At 43.0% G+C, this 14,157-nt stretch overlaps 1 protein-coding gene across 1 annotated transcript in view; it reads left to right on the top strand.

The window, feature by feature from the left end:
- Positions 1–11,340, top strand: part of mcama (melanoma cell adhesion molecule a) — a 40,833-nt gene extending 29,493 nt beyond the window's left edge. Inside the window, exons 3-16 of the mRNA XM_034605955.1 lie at positions 311–536; positions 623–693; positions 815–902; positions 993–1,169; positions 1,846–1,973; positions 3,781–3,925; positions 4,128–4,243; positions 4,642–4,783; positions 5,245–5,375; positions 5,670–5,817; positions 6,449–6,484; positions 9,018–9,147; positions 9,853–9,970; positions 10,674–11,340. Of these exons, the coding sequence (XP_034461846.1) occupies positions 311–536; positions 623–693; positions 815–902; positions 993–1,169; positions 1,846–1,973; positions 3,781–3,925; positions 4,128–4,243; positions 4,642–4,783; positions 5,245–5,375; positions 5,670–5,817; positions 6,449–6,484; positions 9,018–9,147; positions 9,853–9,970; positions 10,674–10,676 (1,659 nt within the window). The 3' untranslated portion in view covers positions 10,677–11,340. The remainder of the gene's footprint in view (positions 1–310; positions 537–622; positions 694–814; positions 903–992; positions 1,170–1,845; positions 1,974–3,780; positions 3,926–4,127; positions 4,244–4,641; positions 4,784–5,244; positions 5,376–5,669; positions 5,818–6,448; positions 6,485–9,017; positions 9,148–9,852; positions 9,971–10,673) is intronic.
- Positions 11,341–14,157: the final 2,817 nt, after the last annotated feature.

The following is a 14,157-nucleotide window of genomic DNA, read 5'->3' as shown; positions in this document are numbered from 1 at the left end:
TGAGAAGATTATTTCTGTTTTTTGCATCTGACAGATAGTACATTTTTGGCGATTGCTTAAAAAGAAAACACGTTTTACGAACCCACCTGCAGTTTTCGGGGTTCAGGGGTTAGATTCTTGTGGCTCTGCATAGATAATAAACAATTGCAGATCGAATTATACAAAAAATGTACATTTCTAAATCCATAATATACTCAAATACATGTATAATTTCCAATTTAAAAACTGCCCTGAGCTTATTTACCCCAAAGTGCTGTGCGGTATATGGAAGATGTTGAGTTGCGTGTAAGTGGACGTTTGTCTCCTGCAGAAAGGCGTCGGCCGCTCACGGACGCGGATCTTCTACTTCGATAGCCTCGTTAGCGCCGCTGACAACAACACGGACTACACCAGCCGCGTCCAAGTGACTCGAGACCCTGAGGGAACTGTGCTCACCATCCGGGACGTCCAGCTCTCTGATGAGAGGGAGTTCTTCTGCCAGGTCAACGGGCTCGATGCCGGGGCCTCCGAGGGCAAGACCTACCTCAGAGTGTTTGGTAAGAAAGTCCACGACAAGGAAAACTTTTCAGATTGTTTAAAAAGAAAGAGTTAATTAGATTTCTCTTAATTTTTGTTAACGCAGCTCCGCCAGAGGCTCCGGTGATTGAGGGCACCCTCACTGGAATATCTGTGACCAAAGAAGTGCCGTCTGAGGTGGGGCCACTTAGTTTTAGATACTGAGATTAACCAATATCTTACCATGTTAAATACAAAATATATTGTTCCTCGTGTCCTGCTGAAGTTTTCTCAACGACTGAAATGACTCTCCATCCAGGTTGCATCATGTGAGGTGACGAACGGCTTTCCCAAGCCCAACATCACCTGGTACAGAAACAACATGCCGCTGACGCCAGATCCAGGAAGTAAGTGTGAGCAGTAGATGGGAACCACTGTGTCTGTGTTTTTGATTTTTGTGGTCCACATGTGTCTTCATTGTCTTGTCCACGCTCCAGATGTAAACGTGTTGATCCTGACCTGGGAGACCAAAGGCCTCTACTCGGTGCAGAGCACGCTGGAGTACAAGGTGGTGAAGGAGGACAAAGACGCCCTTTTCTCCTGTGAGGTCAGCTTCTCCGTCCCGGGAGCCATCAGGACAGTGGAGTCAAACGGCATCAACATCACGGTTTTCTGTGAGTTCATGATCAGCCTGTTTTATATCGATGTCACGTCGGCCCGGGTCATGGAGCGATTGAATGTTTGATGTTTGCATCACGTCTATTTCCGACCATAATTGTCCCAGAATGTCCATAAAAGCCTCAAAATGCCAACGTGGACAAAACCCTTTTTTCCCCATCCTCTGAAGTAGATAGAGACATGAGATAAAAACATTTGATAGCTTAAACATTTGTCTTTGCCCATAAATCATCCCCTTTCCCCAATATAGCCAATATAAGATGCTCTCCCTCTTCCTCTGACCAGCTGAAGCCTTGAAATTCCGAGTATTTCAGCGAATCACAGCTTATTTCATCAGTCACATGTCTTGAAAACGTTGACATTATATACAACCTGCACACGTCTAATCCGGCTCTAAACACATGAATATGTCACATCAGGTCTAAATGGTTTAAACTTTGTTATAACCAGTAATGACAGATAATTTTAATTCTGATCATCTAAAAGCATTTTAATGTTACTTCCTCTTCCATCTGCTCTGTGGGTCCATTGTTGTTTGAAGCAGTTTTTGTGGGAACACTGGCAAACGGAGCCAAACACAGTCTGGGCTGTCAACGCTGTGGAAGTGGCCTTGTTAAGTGACTTCAGCAGGCGGCTTAATTTGATTGTGTGTGTGTGTGTGTGTGTGTTTAGACCCTACCACCATGGTGGAGCTGTGGAAGGAGTCTCCCAAGGGCCTGGTCAAAGAGGGGGATGCTGTGGAGCTGCATTGCCAGGGCGATGGCAACCCCCCGCCGTCCTTCATTTTCAGCAGAGAACAAGTAAGAATGGAGGGTCTTTTTCTCACCCTGAAAGTCCCCCCAGAGAGAATGGGTGACACGCAGGAGACATGCAGGGAATGTTTTTGATATGCAGAGCTCACAGGGCCCCATGTAGACATGAGTGTACGAGGTCTGTGGAGGCCCTGTCAGCTCTGACCCTGCAGATCCAGGGCCGGGCTCTGAGACCGGAGGCCACGCTGACAGGCCTCATGAGTCGGGTCTCGTTCCCATGTCACACACACATCCATTGTATGTGCGGACAATGCAAAAAACTCAGCCTACACTGCCGTTATAACTCTACTATAACTTTTGCTTCACAACCTTGTTCCTGGTTTAATACCTTTGGGGCTTTCGCTCTGTGTTACGACACAATATTTTACTCACTCGCAGAATTTACTGCTGAGATCTGGAGAGTGAGTTACTCTGCAGGACGCTGCTCGAACATGTCGGGTCAAAGCTTCACGTCTGTCAGGCTCGTTACAAAGCAGAAGACACAACTGCTGCACGGATGAGAAGGGAGAGACAGATTTTAAAGACAGATTTTATAAGAGGATGGACGATGCGTCAGTCTCAGTTGTCAACGTGACGTTTCACTCTCTATTTGTACTGCATTAAATAACTAATTAAAACCAAACCTATCAGAAACATGAGGACTTGAACAAACATCAGTCTGATAAGAACTGACTTAAAAGGACAGAAACATTGTTTGGGGAAAAATTGAAATGAACCTTGACTTTTTAGTTTGGTCCGTCTAACACGTAGGAGGCGGAAATCACGACTTATACTGCAGCCAGCCACCAGGGGGCGATGGAGATGATTTGGCTTCACTTTTGGGTAGCTGTCATGTCGTCCATCTTCGTATTCATGTCTAGGTGTCAGAGTATAAACTGCTCCACAAGCGGAGACACAGAAATTTGATGCTATTAATCAAAATTTTTAATAAACTGGTCCAGTACAGAGAAAATAGAAAGAAGCTCATGAGTTAGCCTCACGTCACTCCGAGCTTCTGGAACCACATATTTTGTGAAGACATGTTTTAGGTCTGGGCAGGTGTCCTGGGGGGGGGAGCAAAAAACATGTAAAGTTTGACTTGGGAAATACCCTGGAGGAAAAACACTTCACTACATAAACCAACAGGTATGTAGAGATCAGGTTTAATCACTGGTGGGTGTGAAAGAGTTTTGAGTTATTATTGGACCTGAGACAAGAGGGTGATCTATTCTGTGACAGTGAAGAGAATGGACGTTTATATGTCAGATGTCTGAAATGTACTCGATGGTTGTACAAAGTCAAAAGGCAAAGTGAAATGAACCATATCGCAGACATCCTGTGTTTCATTCCTACTTTTAACGTAAGTGGGTTTAGATATTAGATGTTAAATATTTAGGACTTCTCAGAGTCTGACCACTTGTGGCTCTTGTCCTAATGGATTCTGGTGTAAATTGTTGTGTGTCCTCATCCCTCAGCTGCTAAACTGGTCAGTACATGTTTCCATTAACATTAAAAGTAGGAACAGGAAGAAAAAGAAAACTGGCACCAACTTCTGACAATAAGTTTCAGATGTCGTCAGCTTTTTCTCTGCAGAGTTGAAAGTAATGAATTCATGCATCATTTGGGAAAACTATCATTTTAAACTGGAAACCAGAGCAGGATTCTCACTCTGTGTTGATACACAAGTGGGCGGGTTTGATTCATCAGCTCTTTTACAGCCACAAACTCTTTTTTCCACAACATGAAACTGAATCAGGATCAGATTTTTCATCACCCTCACATGATCACAGTGTGTGAACTTGAGTTTTTGTTGCAGGAGGTGGATTACGACGTGCCGGGCATCGGTGACGTGTTGGTCCTGTCCACGGTGACACGGAAAGACAGCGCCATCTACCAGTGTCGGCCTGCGCACGCTGAGGGACACGCCGAAGTCAGAGGGGATGTGCAGCTCACCGTGCACTGTGAGGAAAACACATACATGACACATTTAAAACTGACTTAGAGACGTTAAGAACTAAGGACACAAAAGGTTATTTAGTCAGATTTAAAGGTTCAAGCTTTGTTGAAAACGTCTCCAGCTCCATCTGATTATTTCACCAAATTCTATTCCTGTTGCCTTTCAATTCATTCATGTGTCTTGTTTTCTGTGTATGTCGCCTTCAGATCTGGATCCAGCTGTTGTTGTACCTAAAGAATCTGAGTTCATGATCAAGGGAGAAGATTTGACCGCGAGCTGCAACGCTCTGTCCTCCCTGAAAACCTCCACTGTCTGGTACAAGGTTCGTACATGTCAGACTCAAACTTTGCTTGAGAAATCTTGCACGAAGGTAGATTAATGTTATTATATATCATATATCAACACGTCAGTACCTTTTTCAAAGTAGAGCAAAGTACAAAATACTTCAAACATCCTGACACTGTAAGCAAAACTCTGATATGAACATATAAAGTGAACGATGCTACAACGCTATAATACTGACATGAGCGAGGGGACAGTTTGTAGAACAGTCTCAGATCATCCGCGCTCGCAGCTTTACACACAATACTGTGCTCTGGGGACCATGAATGTGTGTTTGTAACTCCGTTCTCTTGATTGCTTCAAATCACTGATTGTACATGTGTGTGCTTGTTGTCTCTCTCTGTGTGTGTGTGTGTGTGTGTGTGTGTGTGTGTGTAGGATGGCAAACAGGTGGGTGAGGGCAACACATTGCACCTGCAGGACGCCACCTATGACACAACAGGAGAGTACAAGTGTGAGGTGACCGTTCCCTCGCTGCCGGTGCTGAAAACCAGCGGCTCCGTTAACATCATCGTTCAAGGTCAGTCGCCATTTTTCAACCAGCTTCTCTTTAACTGTGACGTCAGCTGGACTTCTTTCAGTTTCTACCTCAATGAAACACGTATCTAAAGTCCAAATGGTCATGAAAGTCCTCACAAGCGACTATTTCTGTTCCCACCGCTGTGATTCCCCCTCAGTATTTTTGATTTGAAACACCTGTGCTCAGTACTTTAAACGTCAGCCAGGTGACTGCTGGACTTTATTTTGAAGCCTCAAATTAAAAACCTAACAGGAAAGAGGGGTTTGGTGCCATGTCAAGACTTTTAATGTGAAACATCTGTGCAGGAAGTGTTTGGTTTCTTGGTCAGTAGCTCAACATGGAGCGAGAGTAGAACTGAACTGTGTGTGTGTGTGTGTGTGTGTGTGTGTGTGTGTGTGTGTGTGTGTGTGTGTGTGTGTGTGTGTGTGTGTGTGTGTGTGTGTGTGTGTGTGTGTGTGTAGGTGGTCCTCAGCTGATGGGGGTGGAACAGGAGGTGCAGCTGGAGGAGGTCCAAGGCATGATGATCAACATCAGCTGTGAAGCGCTGGGTCATCCACTGCCCAGCATCTCCTGGAGCATCGTCGGTGGCCAGGTAACCGATCTCACCTCGCAGTGTAAACTCAACTACAGTCTTAACAGTGTGAAGATGGATTCAACTTACAATGCCGTGTCTCTATTGTTAGTTGTTACTATTCTCATATTTTACTATTTCAATTAATTCTTTCTACTTTCATAGTTTCTTTGAAGCCACATTTTATTTTATTTATAACAATATTAGACTTGTTCATCCTTTTCTGGGTGTGTTGGCTCAGTGCTGTTTTATATATATGTTATGTTACGTTGTTAATAGTGTGTTAATGTGTTGTGTGTGTGTGTGTCTCTGCAGAACTGGCTCGAGGTGGAGGTGGCGAACAAAGCGAAAGAGCACAGGGCGAAGAGCGTGGTGTCGATCAAAGTCACCTCGGACGTCAGCGCTCAGTGCAACGTGTCCAACGACATGGGCACCGAGGTCAAGTCTTTCAGCATCAGAGCCAGTAAGAGCTTTTCTGTCACGGTCGGGGGGGGGGGGGGGGTCGTGAAACTGGGTGTAGATGATGGTGATCAATCAATCGGTAGTTTCGCAGTCTTGATAAAATGTGCTGAAAACATTCAAAACGTGAGATACGATATGAAATGTGCCGCATCAACAGTGAAGGAGGATGATGATTGAAACATTTGGGAATTTCCCTGCGATATAAAGTGAAACCAGGAATCGTCTCATTCCTACTTGCATCCTTTGCCCTTTTTTAGAGGAAATCGATTTAACATTTGCATTCAACAGCGTAGAAAATACCTCAGTTATGTGTCGGGGCCAAGAGCAGATCGTCTTTTAGCCTGTTTGTTACTAATCTTTACTCTCGCATGACACGAGCGTGTCAGGAAGAACTACACCACTTGATATTCTGCAAAGAACTATGATGTAGTCTGTATGAAAGAGACTAGAAACACGTGCAGTCAGCTCTTTCTGCCCCTCACCTCCAGAGGAATATGGGATTATGTGTAATTACTGAAGCAACTGGCAGTGATTGCATGCAAGAGTGTGTCCATGTGTGTGTGTGTGTGTGTGTGTGTGTGTGGTGGACATGGACAACTGCCCACTTTAAGTGTTGTTCTACTTGTCCACAGTTCCCAGGGCCACCACAACCGCTCCCTTCTCTCCCGGTAAGACCGCTGCCCTAACGTCTCCTGTCTCATGTTAAAAAAAAAAACACACAACAACGCTTCTCTCCGTCTTGCACGATTTCTTCTGTCTCAGTCTTCACACTTTAACTTCTGTCTGTGACAATGAAGGGTTGGACGAGCACATGCATTATTTATGACTCTCACGCGGGGACTGTGTAACAGGACTGTCTCTGGTTTCGCTGGCAGATCTTCTCGATGGCCCGTGGGCGTATTAAATATTCTGTTTGATACAGAGCGAGAGAAAAAAAAATCTCTACACCAGCAAAGAGCACAAACATTTTCATAACACTTGGACCTCATGCTCTGCTGTAGAAGAACACATTATTTATATATCAAACTTTTTCTTAGAGCAAGTGAAAGACATTTGCAAAACCCTAAAATCACACAGCGTCTCACTTTTACTGACTTTTCCAGACAGTGTTGTGTTTAATTGAGGATTTTTACAAACCAGGAAAAAAATTGCATATAGATTTGCAGAGAGGAAACTTTCTGACTTCATCTTCTCAGTCACTTCACGATCATTAAAATCCTCACAAGCCTGCAGGGAATAATCTCCCATAAAAAAAACTATAGACATTAAAACGTTAAAGACACGTGATATAGATGGAATTTGAAGTGTTGTGTTTCTGCCGTGAAATAAATATTTGCTTGCTTCGTTAATTATTACAGTTAATAGGGGCTGTGTTTATAAGAGAATTCTTCTATGTGTCACACGATCATTTTAACTGGACTAAAAACACTTATACAGTCCCTCAGAGAAAAAGATTTCTACAAAACCCTTAACAAGAAGTGCAAGACGCTCTTAAATAATAAATTACATCACTGTTTCATGACACTGAACCGTTACTGCCTCAGTTTCTCAGTTTTCATGGGCTCAGTGCACTCAGGAGTGAAATCTGGATCATTCAGTGCAAGTCAAATACAGAAAACAGTTTTATTTATAACTGGAAAAAAGGCTACAACGGGATGTTAAAGGGTAAATATAACCAAAATGTGTATGATTTTATATAACTGTGATAAACCGGGGCCCAGATCCCAGACTTACATCAACATCATGGAAACATTAAGAGATGGTATAAACTCAAAGGCTGCATCAAAGCCTGAGTGGGGGTTCGAGTCGTCGCTGTGCGGTTTCACTCAAATTATTCATTTACTCCACAGAAAGAGACATGACATCGTTTTATTTCATTAAAGTTCTGCAAATATACAGTATATATATATAAATATAAATATATACCGTATATATACATCATACCATCTTGTGGGTTGTCTCCAGAAATCCTATTTGTATAATTTCATTATGGATAAAGTTCATATTCCACTAAAGGAAAACCGTGTGTCTATAGGAGGACAGTGTGTTTTTGACATGTTAATAACTCAGGTCTAAATAATACAATCACTGATGGCTGAATTCCATTTAGCTGCTTCAGGATCCTGATGCTATGAACAGAATGGATCCATTGTAAATATTATGCTTTAATATCCTGCTCCTGCTTTCCCTGCTTAAGGGAACATTGATATTAATACATAGTAAATTTGGGGGTATTTCTTCTTTCTGTTTTTATATTTTACCTCTTTCAACTGACCATACAGAAGTTAATTACCTTGTCTCCAAAGGTTTTTCATCGTGTTTCGACACCAATTCTTATCTTATAGTTAAGACTTTTACTTTTTCTTGGCATGTCTGTGATTGGTCGAATCCTTTTCTGTTTTGTTTTGTTTGTTATTTGTTGTGCTGATTTTTTTCACCTTTTCAGCAAAAATATTTAATAAAGTGTAGTAGTTTGTAGAAATGTCTAGAAAAAGTTTCTTGTTAATATTGTTTGCTCTTCGAAAAGAAACTTAAACTTTTCAAAGCCGAAGTCCAGTAATTTACATATAATCTCTACGAGGTCAGTTATTAAGGCTTAAGGTCACAGATGCTAAGAGGAATAAATTAACATTCTCCTGCGCTGCAGCGTCCTCTGCCTCTTAAATATAACCTCTGTCATTTCACACTTGGATAATTATACCTTATGCATAAAATGGACCTCGTTAAATAAGCGGCTTAATCGAAGTTGTTTAAACGATTTGAACGTGAAGAACAGACTTTCTCTTTATTTTAAAAAGCGTAAGTCAGCAGTTTAGATCGTCTGGTTCCTTCAACAGAGGATCCTATACTGACGCAGCCACACTTTCTTTTTATCAGACCTTAGTGGATGAAAAACACTTTCAAACCTCACACCCCACAGTCTTTGTGTTGAGGTTACGTCAGGTCGTGTTCCGACACTTAACAAAGCTGGTCCGGAAACACGGGGGGACACTACACTCACTGTTTTACACGCATGACCTGACTTTATGTGTAAAAGTGTGGAACTGCTCCTTTAAGTCACACAGAATCTAGTGTTGGAGTCGAGACAGGAAACAGAACTTTTGTGTAAATGACTGTGAAACTGTTGAGTCAAGTTTCCTCTGTTGCTGTGAGGTGTGGAAGGATTCTAACATGTTGTGGTCTGTGTGTGTCTTTGTGTAGTTGACCGCAGTGGAGTGATCATAGTGGGCATCATAGTGTGTCTGCTGCTGCTCGCCATCCTCGGCAGCGTCCTCTACTTCCTCTACAAGAAGGGAAAGATCCCCTGTGGACGCTCGGGGAAGCAGGAGATGTGAGTACTGACTCTTCTGAACCTGGTCATATTTATTTCTTTTCCTTTTCCTTTTCTCTCGTGTCGTCTGTTTTCCTGTTTTACTTTGACGCCCACTTCCTGTTTCCCCTCTCAAGCTTCACTTTGTGTTCTGCTGCTTCAGTTTGTAGTTTTGGATCCACTGAGTTTCTTTTCTCCTGCCAACCAGCCTCATAAGTTCACTATGAGATACTTGTCTGCACAACCTCACTTGTCTCTTGCCTCTAAACCTTCGTACAGTAACACACAGAGCAGCGTCGCACTGGGAGCAGCTGTAGAAACACACAGTCCCACCGAAGTTTGACTTTTTGTTGGGTTTCCACATGCAAACTGAAAATGATCTGTGAAAAACCTTCCCAAACAAAACATGTGTGAATTAATCTTAAACGAAAGCAGAGGCAGAAATGAGACAAGGATCATTAGAGCTGATCCACAGCAGACGCCTCACTCACACTGCCGTGGTAGAAAGGAGCAGCTGAATAATGACAATAGAGAATAAACATTTCTAAATATAAAAACCAGTACCTGGGTCCATTCAGATCACACAATGACACACGAGACCCTTACAGACTCACTTAGATGACAGCCCCCGCCCCCCCCCCCCCCCCGAGTCCCTTGGGATCCGCCGGTCGAGTCCCGGCTCCTCAGTACCAAGCGGGTCCGTGACGTTCTCTTGTTTCTCTGCAGAACCAACGGGGAAACCACCAGAGACAACATTGTTGTGGAGATGAAGACCAGCACAAAGACCGAGGAGACTGTACTGCTCAAGGCTGTCAATGGTGGCAAAGGGTTGCCTAATGACAAGGTAAGTGTCGGAGTGGAAGAACAGGACGCCATTATTTTACACTGTAAAAAACAAAGACCTGAAAGACTCGCCTCTGCCCCCTAGAGGCTGGAATAGTCACTGCTTCAAACAACAAGCATCATACAGACACATTTATGCTTTTTATTAAATGTTCCCGAGTTTTGAGGCTACAGAAAACAGTTAGTTACCCTAACAACACATAAGCTATTGTAGATGTTTGGTGCATGTGTAGTAACGTTGGTAAGTATCATCCATTCTTTACGGTATGGTAAGGTATCCAGTGTTCTCTTTTTTTTGTAGCGTAGCGATAATTACGTTCATGTAGTTGAAGATGAGGACTCAGAGTATTGCCCGCCCAGTTCGACCCTGACGTCCTGGCATAACGTGTCGTTGTTGACAGGTGAACTGCATGTACACAAAATACACAAAACTGTCATTAGTTATAGAGTGAACACAAAGTACATATAATACCGTAAAGGTCCTAATAGCTTCTGATTAGGGTCTTTATTTGTGTATTCGTACATATCAGAGGCACTGGTTATAAAACATAAACTGCATTTAATGGTAGTGACATGGACACGGGAGAGTTTGTTGATGATGTTGTGTGTAAGTTTGTGTTGCGCTGACGTGCTCCTCCTCCTCCTGCTCCTGCTCCTCCTGCTCCTCCTGCTCCTCCTCCTCCTCCTCCTCTTGTCTCCTTCAGTAACGTCCCTGACGATCCAGCTGCCTGAAGACGGCGCCATTGGAGCATAGGATGGGACGAGAGATCTGCAGGAAGACACCACCACACAGACCTGGACAACTCCCCCCACCATGCTTTGTCCTCAGCAGTATTCAGTAGTTTTACACAGGAACACACACACACACACAATCACACACACACAAACACACACACACACACACACACACACACACACACACACACACACACACTGATGTGCATTTTCCTTTGAATGAATGTTTCCTGTACATTCAGCTCCTCCAGTTGTTTGCACTCGGCCGTTGTTCAGAGCCAGTGCGATGATGTCCGTGTCTCTCGATGCATCCTTTTTGTTTTTTTGTTTCTATTTCTATGAAGTGTACATATTATATATATTTTGTTATTTAAGATATTTTGGCACTCTGATTTTTTTTCGTTTCATGGCAGCGTCTGGCTCGTGTGCATGTTGATCCATGTTCACGTGTCCAGGGGATTTTGATTTATTTTATCATGTTTTGTTTTTTGCGGACGAGACCCAACGCGACCAGCTGCTCCGCTGCGGCAGCTCTTTACCGTCGGTGCAGTCCCACTGAGCGACGGCTCGTCAGCGTGTTTGATCGGATATATTAAATGATTGACTCCAATATTCGTAGATGAAATTTACCACCCGCCCCCCCAAAAAATACATAAAATACTAAACGTTTCCTCTAGAATCAGCAGTTGTACCATTAGGGGGCGCTACACCTCAGCGTCCCGCCCCTAAAAGCTGTGGATCAGACACACTGGCGTCCTGCAAACTACTGTCAAGCCCTCGCACTGATTGTAAATACGAGTTCAGACCCGCGAGCGGAGGCCTCGGACTGTCCCTGAAGGTGAAGAGGTCGAAGGTCGGTGATCTGCTGTGCCTGTTTCTGACAACGCGTCGTACACTGAAATCTTTTTTGATTTATTCCTTTGGTTTGCTCTGTGTGTTGTTTGGGCCCGAAGGAGCGTTTTTCCATGTCGTGCATGTTTGAGCTTCACGCTGCAGATACGCGTCAGAACTGTGATTTATTTCAGTTTTTGTTTCTGAGCCGTTAAACTTGTGTTTCTGCAGACTTATTAGAAAAGAGTGAAACCATAGATTGGGTATGAATTGTATCCTTATACATACAGTCTATGAGTGAAACTGATTTCAAACTGAACAGGCCAAGAAGTCATTTAATTGAATATACATCTGCAGCTAAATCCAAAAGTTAATTTACAAACGTTCACAGATGTTTTTGAAGGCTTGAAAACGTTTCAAGCACAAACTGTATTTTCATCCACAGCAGATTTAGTTTTTTCGGTCACAATTTCATGTTGAAAGGCACAAACTGACGCTAACAGGCTCAGAACAACGATTCCTCCTCCCTATTTGTAGTGAAGCAGCTCAAACGTGCAGTGTCACGTTGCTCGAGGCCCGTGTTGTGAATAAGACGTACTGATCCCTCGCCGTGTAGGTTGTTGTGAAAAGATTGTTTGACCTTTTTGTTGCGCTGACGTCGCTCCGAGGACTTGCAGCAGAAACAGAGTAGTGACATGTTTTCTTGATATCGTTTTTTTTCTTTCTTTAAGATGTTTTAATGTTGTAGAAATAATCCAGGTTCCGAACGTCCTCAGGCAAGAAGCAGAGTCCCAAGTTTCTCTGGTCTGCACCTCTTCGTCTTTTCACACGTTGTCCGACCACACGGGACATTTTCTGTTCGTTGTTTCTGGATTTTTTTCACCAGTGGGAAAGTACAAGTTTTTAAAAGTGAACGTTGCAGTTCTTTGTTTTTGTTTCCTCGATGTGAGTAATGTTTATGTGACCATTTGATGCTTGCGTGTTTTTATATTTTTTTGCAAGAAAATAATGCCAAATAAAAATGTTCCATTTGAAAAGAGACTAGTTTTCTGTATGTTATTGTTTATGTTTTCACCCATGTGGTTGTTTGTTTGTTTTTCAATTCTATAAAACTTAATCATTGCAAAAGCAAATTGATTCAGGGAAACAGATAGAGACATGCACATCCACGTAACTTAACACAATAACACACAATAAAAGAGCTGTTCAGCTAAAAGTGTAATTTCTTTATGAATACAAAATTAACCCTATAATAATTACAGTAATTCTCAGAGTAAGTGTGTTTAATAAGCAGGATCACACTGAACTTCCACAAAACTGTATGGAAGGATGAGACACAGGCCAAGAAAGAACCTAATAATGTTTTTCACTTTCTTTAACATTGTTTAAAAGGACGTTTTAGACATTTTCATTCATGTTCCAGGGAATCATTCATGGATCCTGATGGAAAAAAGCAGGTACATTTAGGAGTCTGATATCTATGAGTGCAGATCTACATAAAAATCCACATCTAGCAGATTTACATGTGGTTTCCTTGGGGTTCAGGACGAGGAGCAGAAGCCACCGGGGCCTTTCCTGTCGGGTCTCCCACACTTTGGAACAATCTCCCCGAGGAGAAGCATCTGACAAACTGCTTATCCTCTTTTAAATCTTTCTTAAAGACACATGTTTATCGGTATGTTCTGATCTTACCGTCTATTTGAATCATTTTATGTTTTACTTTATTTTGTATAGTGGGATCTTGCTTTTAAGTTGTTTCCCATTATTGCTTTTTAACAGTTTGCCCAAATTTGTTTTCATTTTTAACTTATAAAGCCCCTTGTAACTGTGCTTTGAAAGGTGCTATATAAATCAATACAGTAAATAAAGTTTTATTTCATAAGTCAAGGGGCCTTGTCAGAGACGTGCACTTTACCACGACCCCACTTTATTTATTGTTCTGCAGAGGCATGAAAGAGCAGTAAGAATATAACCGCTGCCTTTTCTTCAGCCTGCGGCCTCAGCAGGAACCAGAACAACAGTGGGTTCAGCGTGTGTGTGTGTGTGTGTGTGTGTGCGCGCGCTCTGGTGTCGGCCCTGCACAGTCCCACAGTGAGGAGGAGACAGGAAGCAGCTCTGCCTCCAGACCGCTGTCAGCAGCACGAGCTGGAAATGACTCCAACAGTAGCTCAGGTTTCCAGCTGGAGTCTGGAGGAGGAGGAGGAGGAGGAGGAGGAAGGTCAGAGAACACTCAACTCACATCTGCAACGAATTCAGGCTCCGAGCTCCGACCTTCTCACTGCAAAACAAATCAGCCGTTCTCCTCTCATTGGGCCGAACGTGAGGGGGAAGACAACGTGTCTCCAGAGATGAAGAGTAACTTCTGAAATGTTCCACTTGTCCACACTGTGTCTCAAACTGACCCGAGTCCCTTCTGTGACTGGGTTGTGTCCTGTTGACAGTTTCCAGAACAGAGGACGTGGCACCTTGTTTGGTCCAATGAGGCAAATTGTGATTCGTGAAAATGCTGACAGTAGAAGGTTCTCAGCATCATCAGTTATTAGACCCTCACAGATCAGGGTCGTTCATGTTTGCCGATATGAAAACTGTTATTTTACAGAATTAAACTTACATTTCACATAA

This window comes from Hippoglossus hippoglossus, chromosome 14 (genome assembly GCF_009819705.1).
Source record: "Hippoglossus hippoglossus isolate fHipHip1 chromosome 14, fHipHip1.pri, whole genome shotgun sequence".
In the NCBI taxonomy this organism is placed as follows: Eukaryota; Metazoa; Chordata; class Actinopteri; order Pleuronectiformes; family Pleuronectidae; genus Hippoglossus; species Hippoglossus hippoglossus.
The sequence above is the reverse complement of the archived record's forward strand: the minus strand, read 5'-3'. Positions and strand labels throughout refer to the sequence as shown.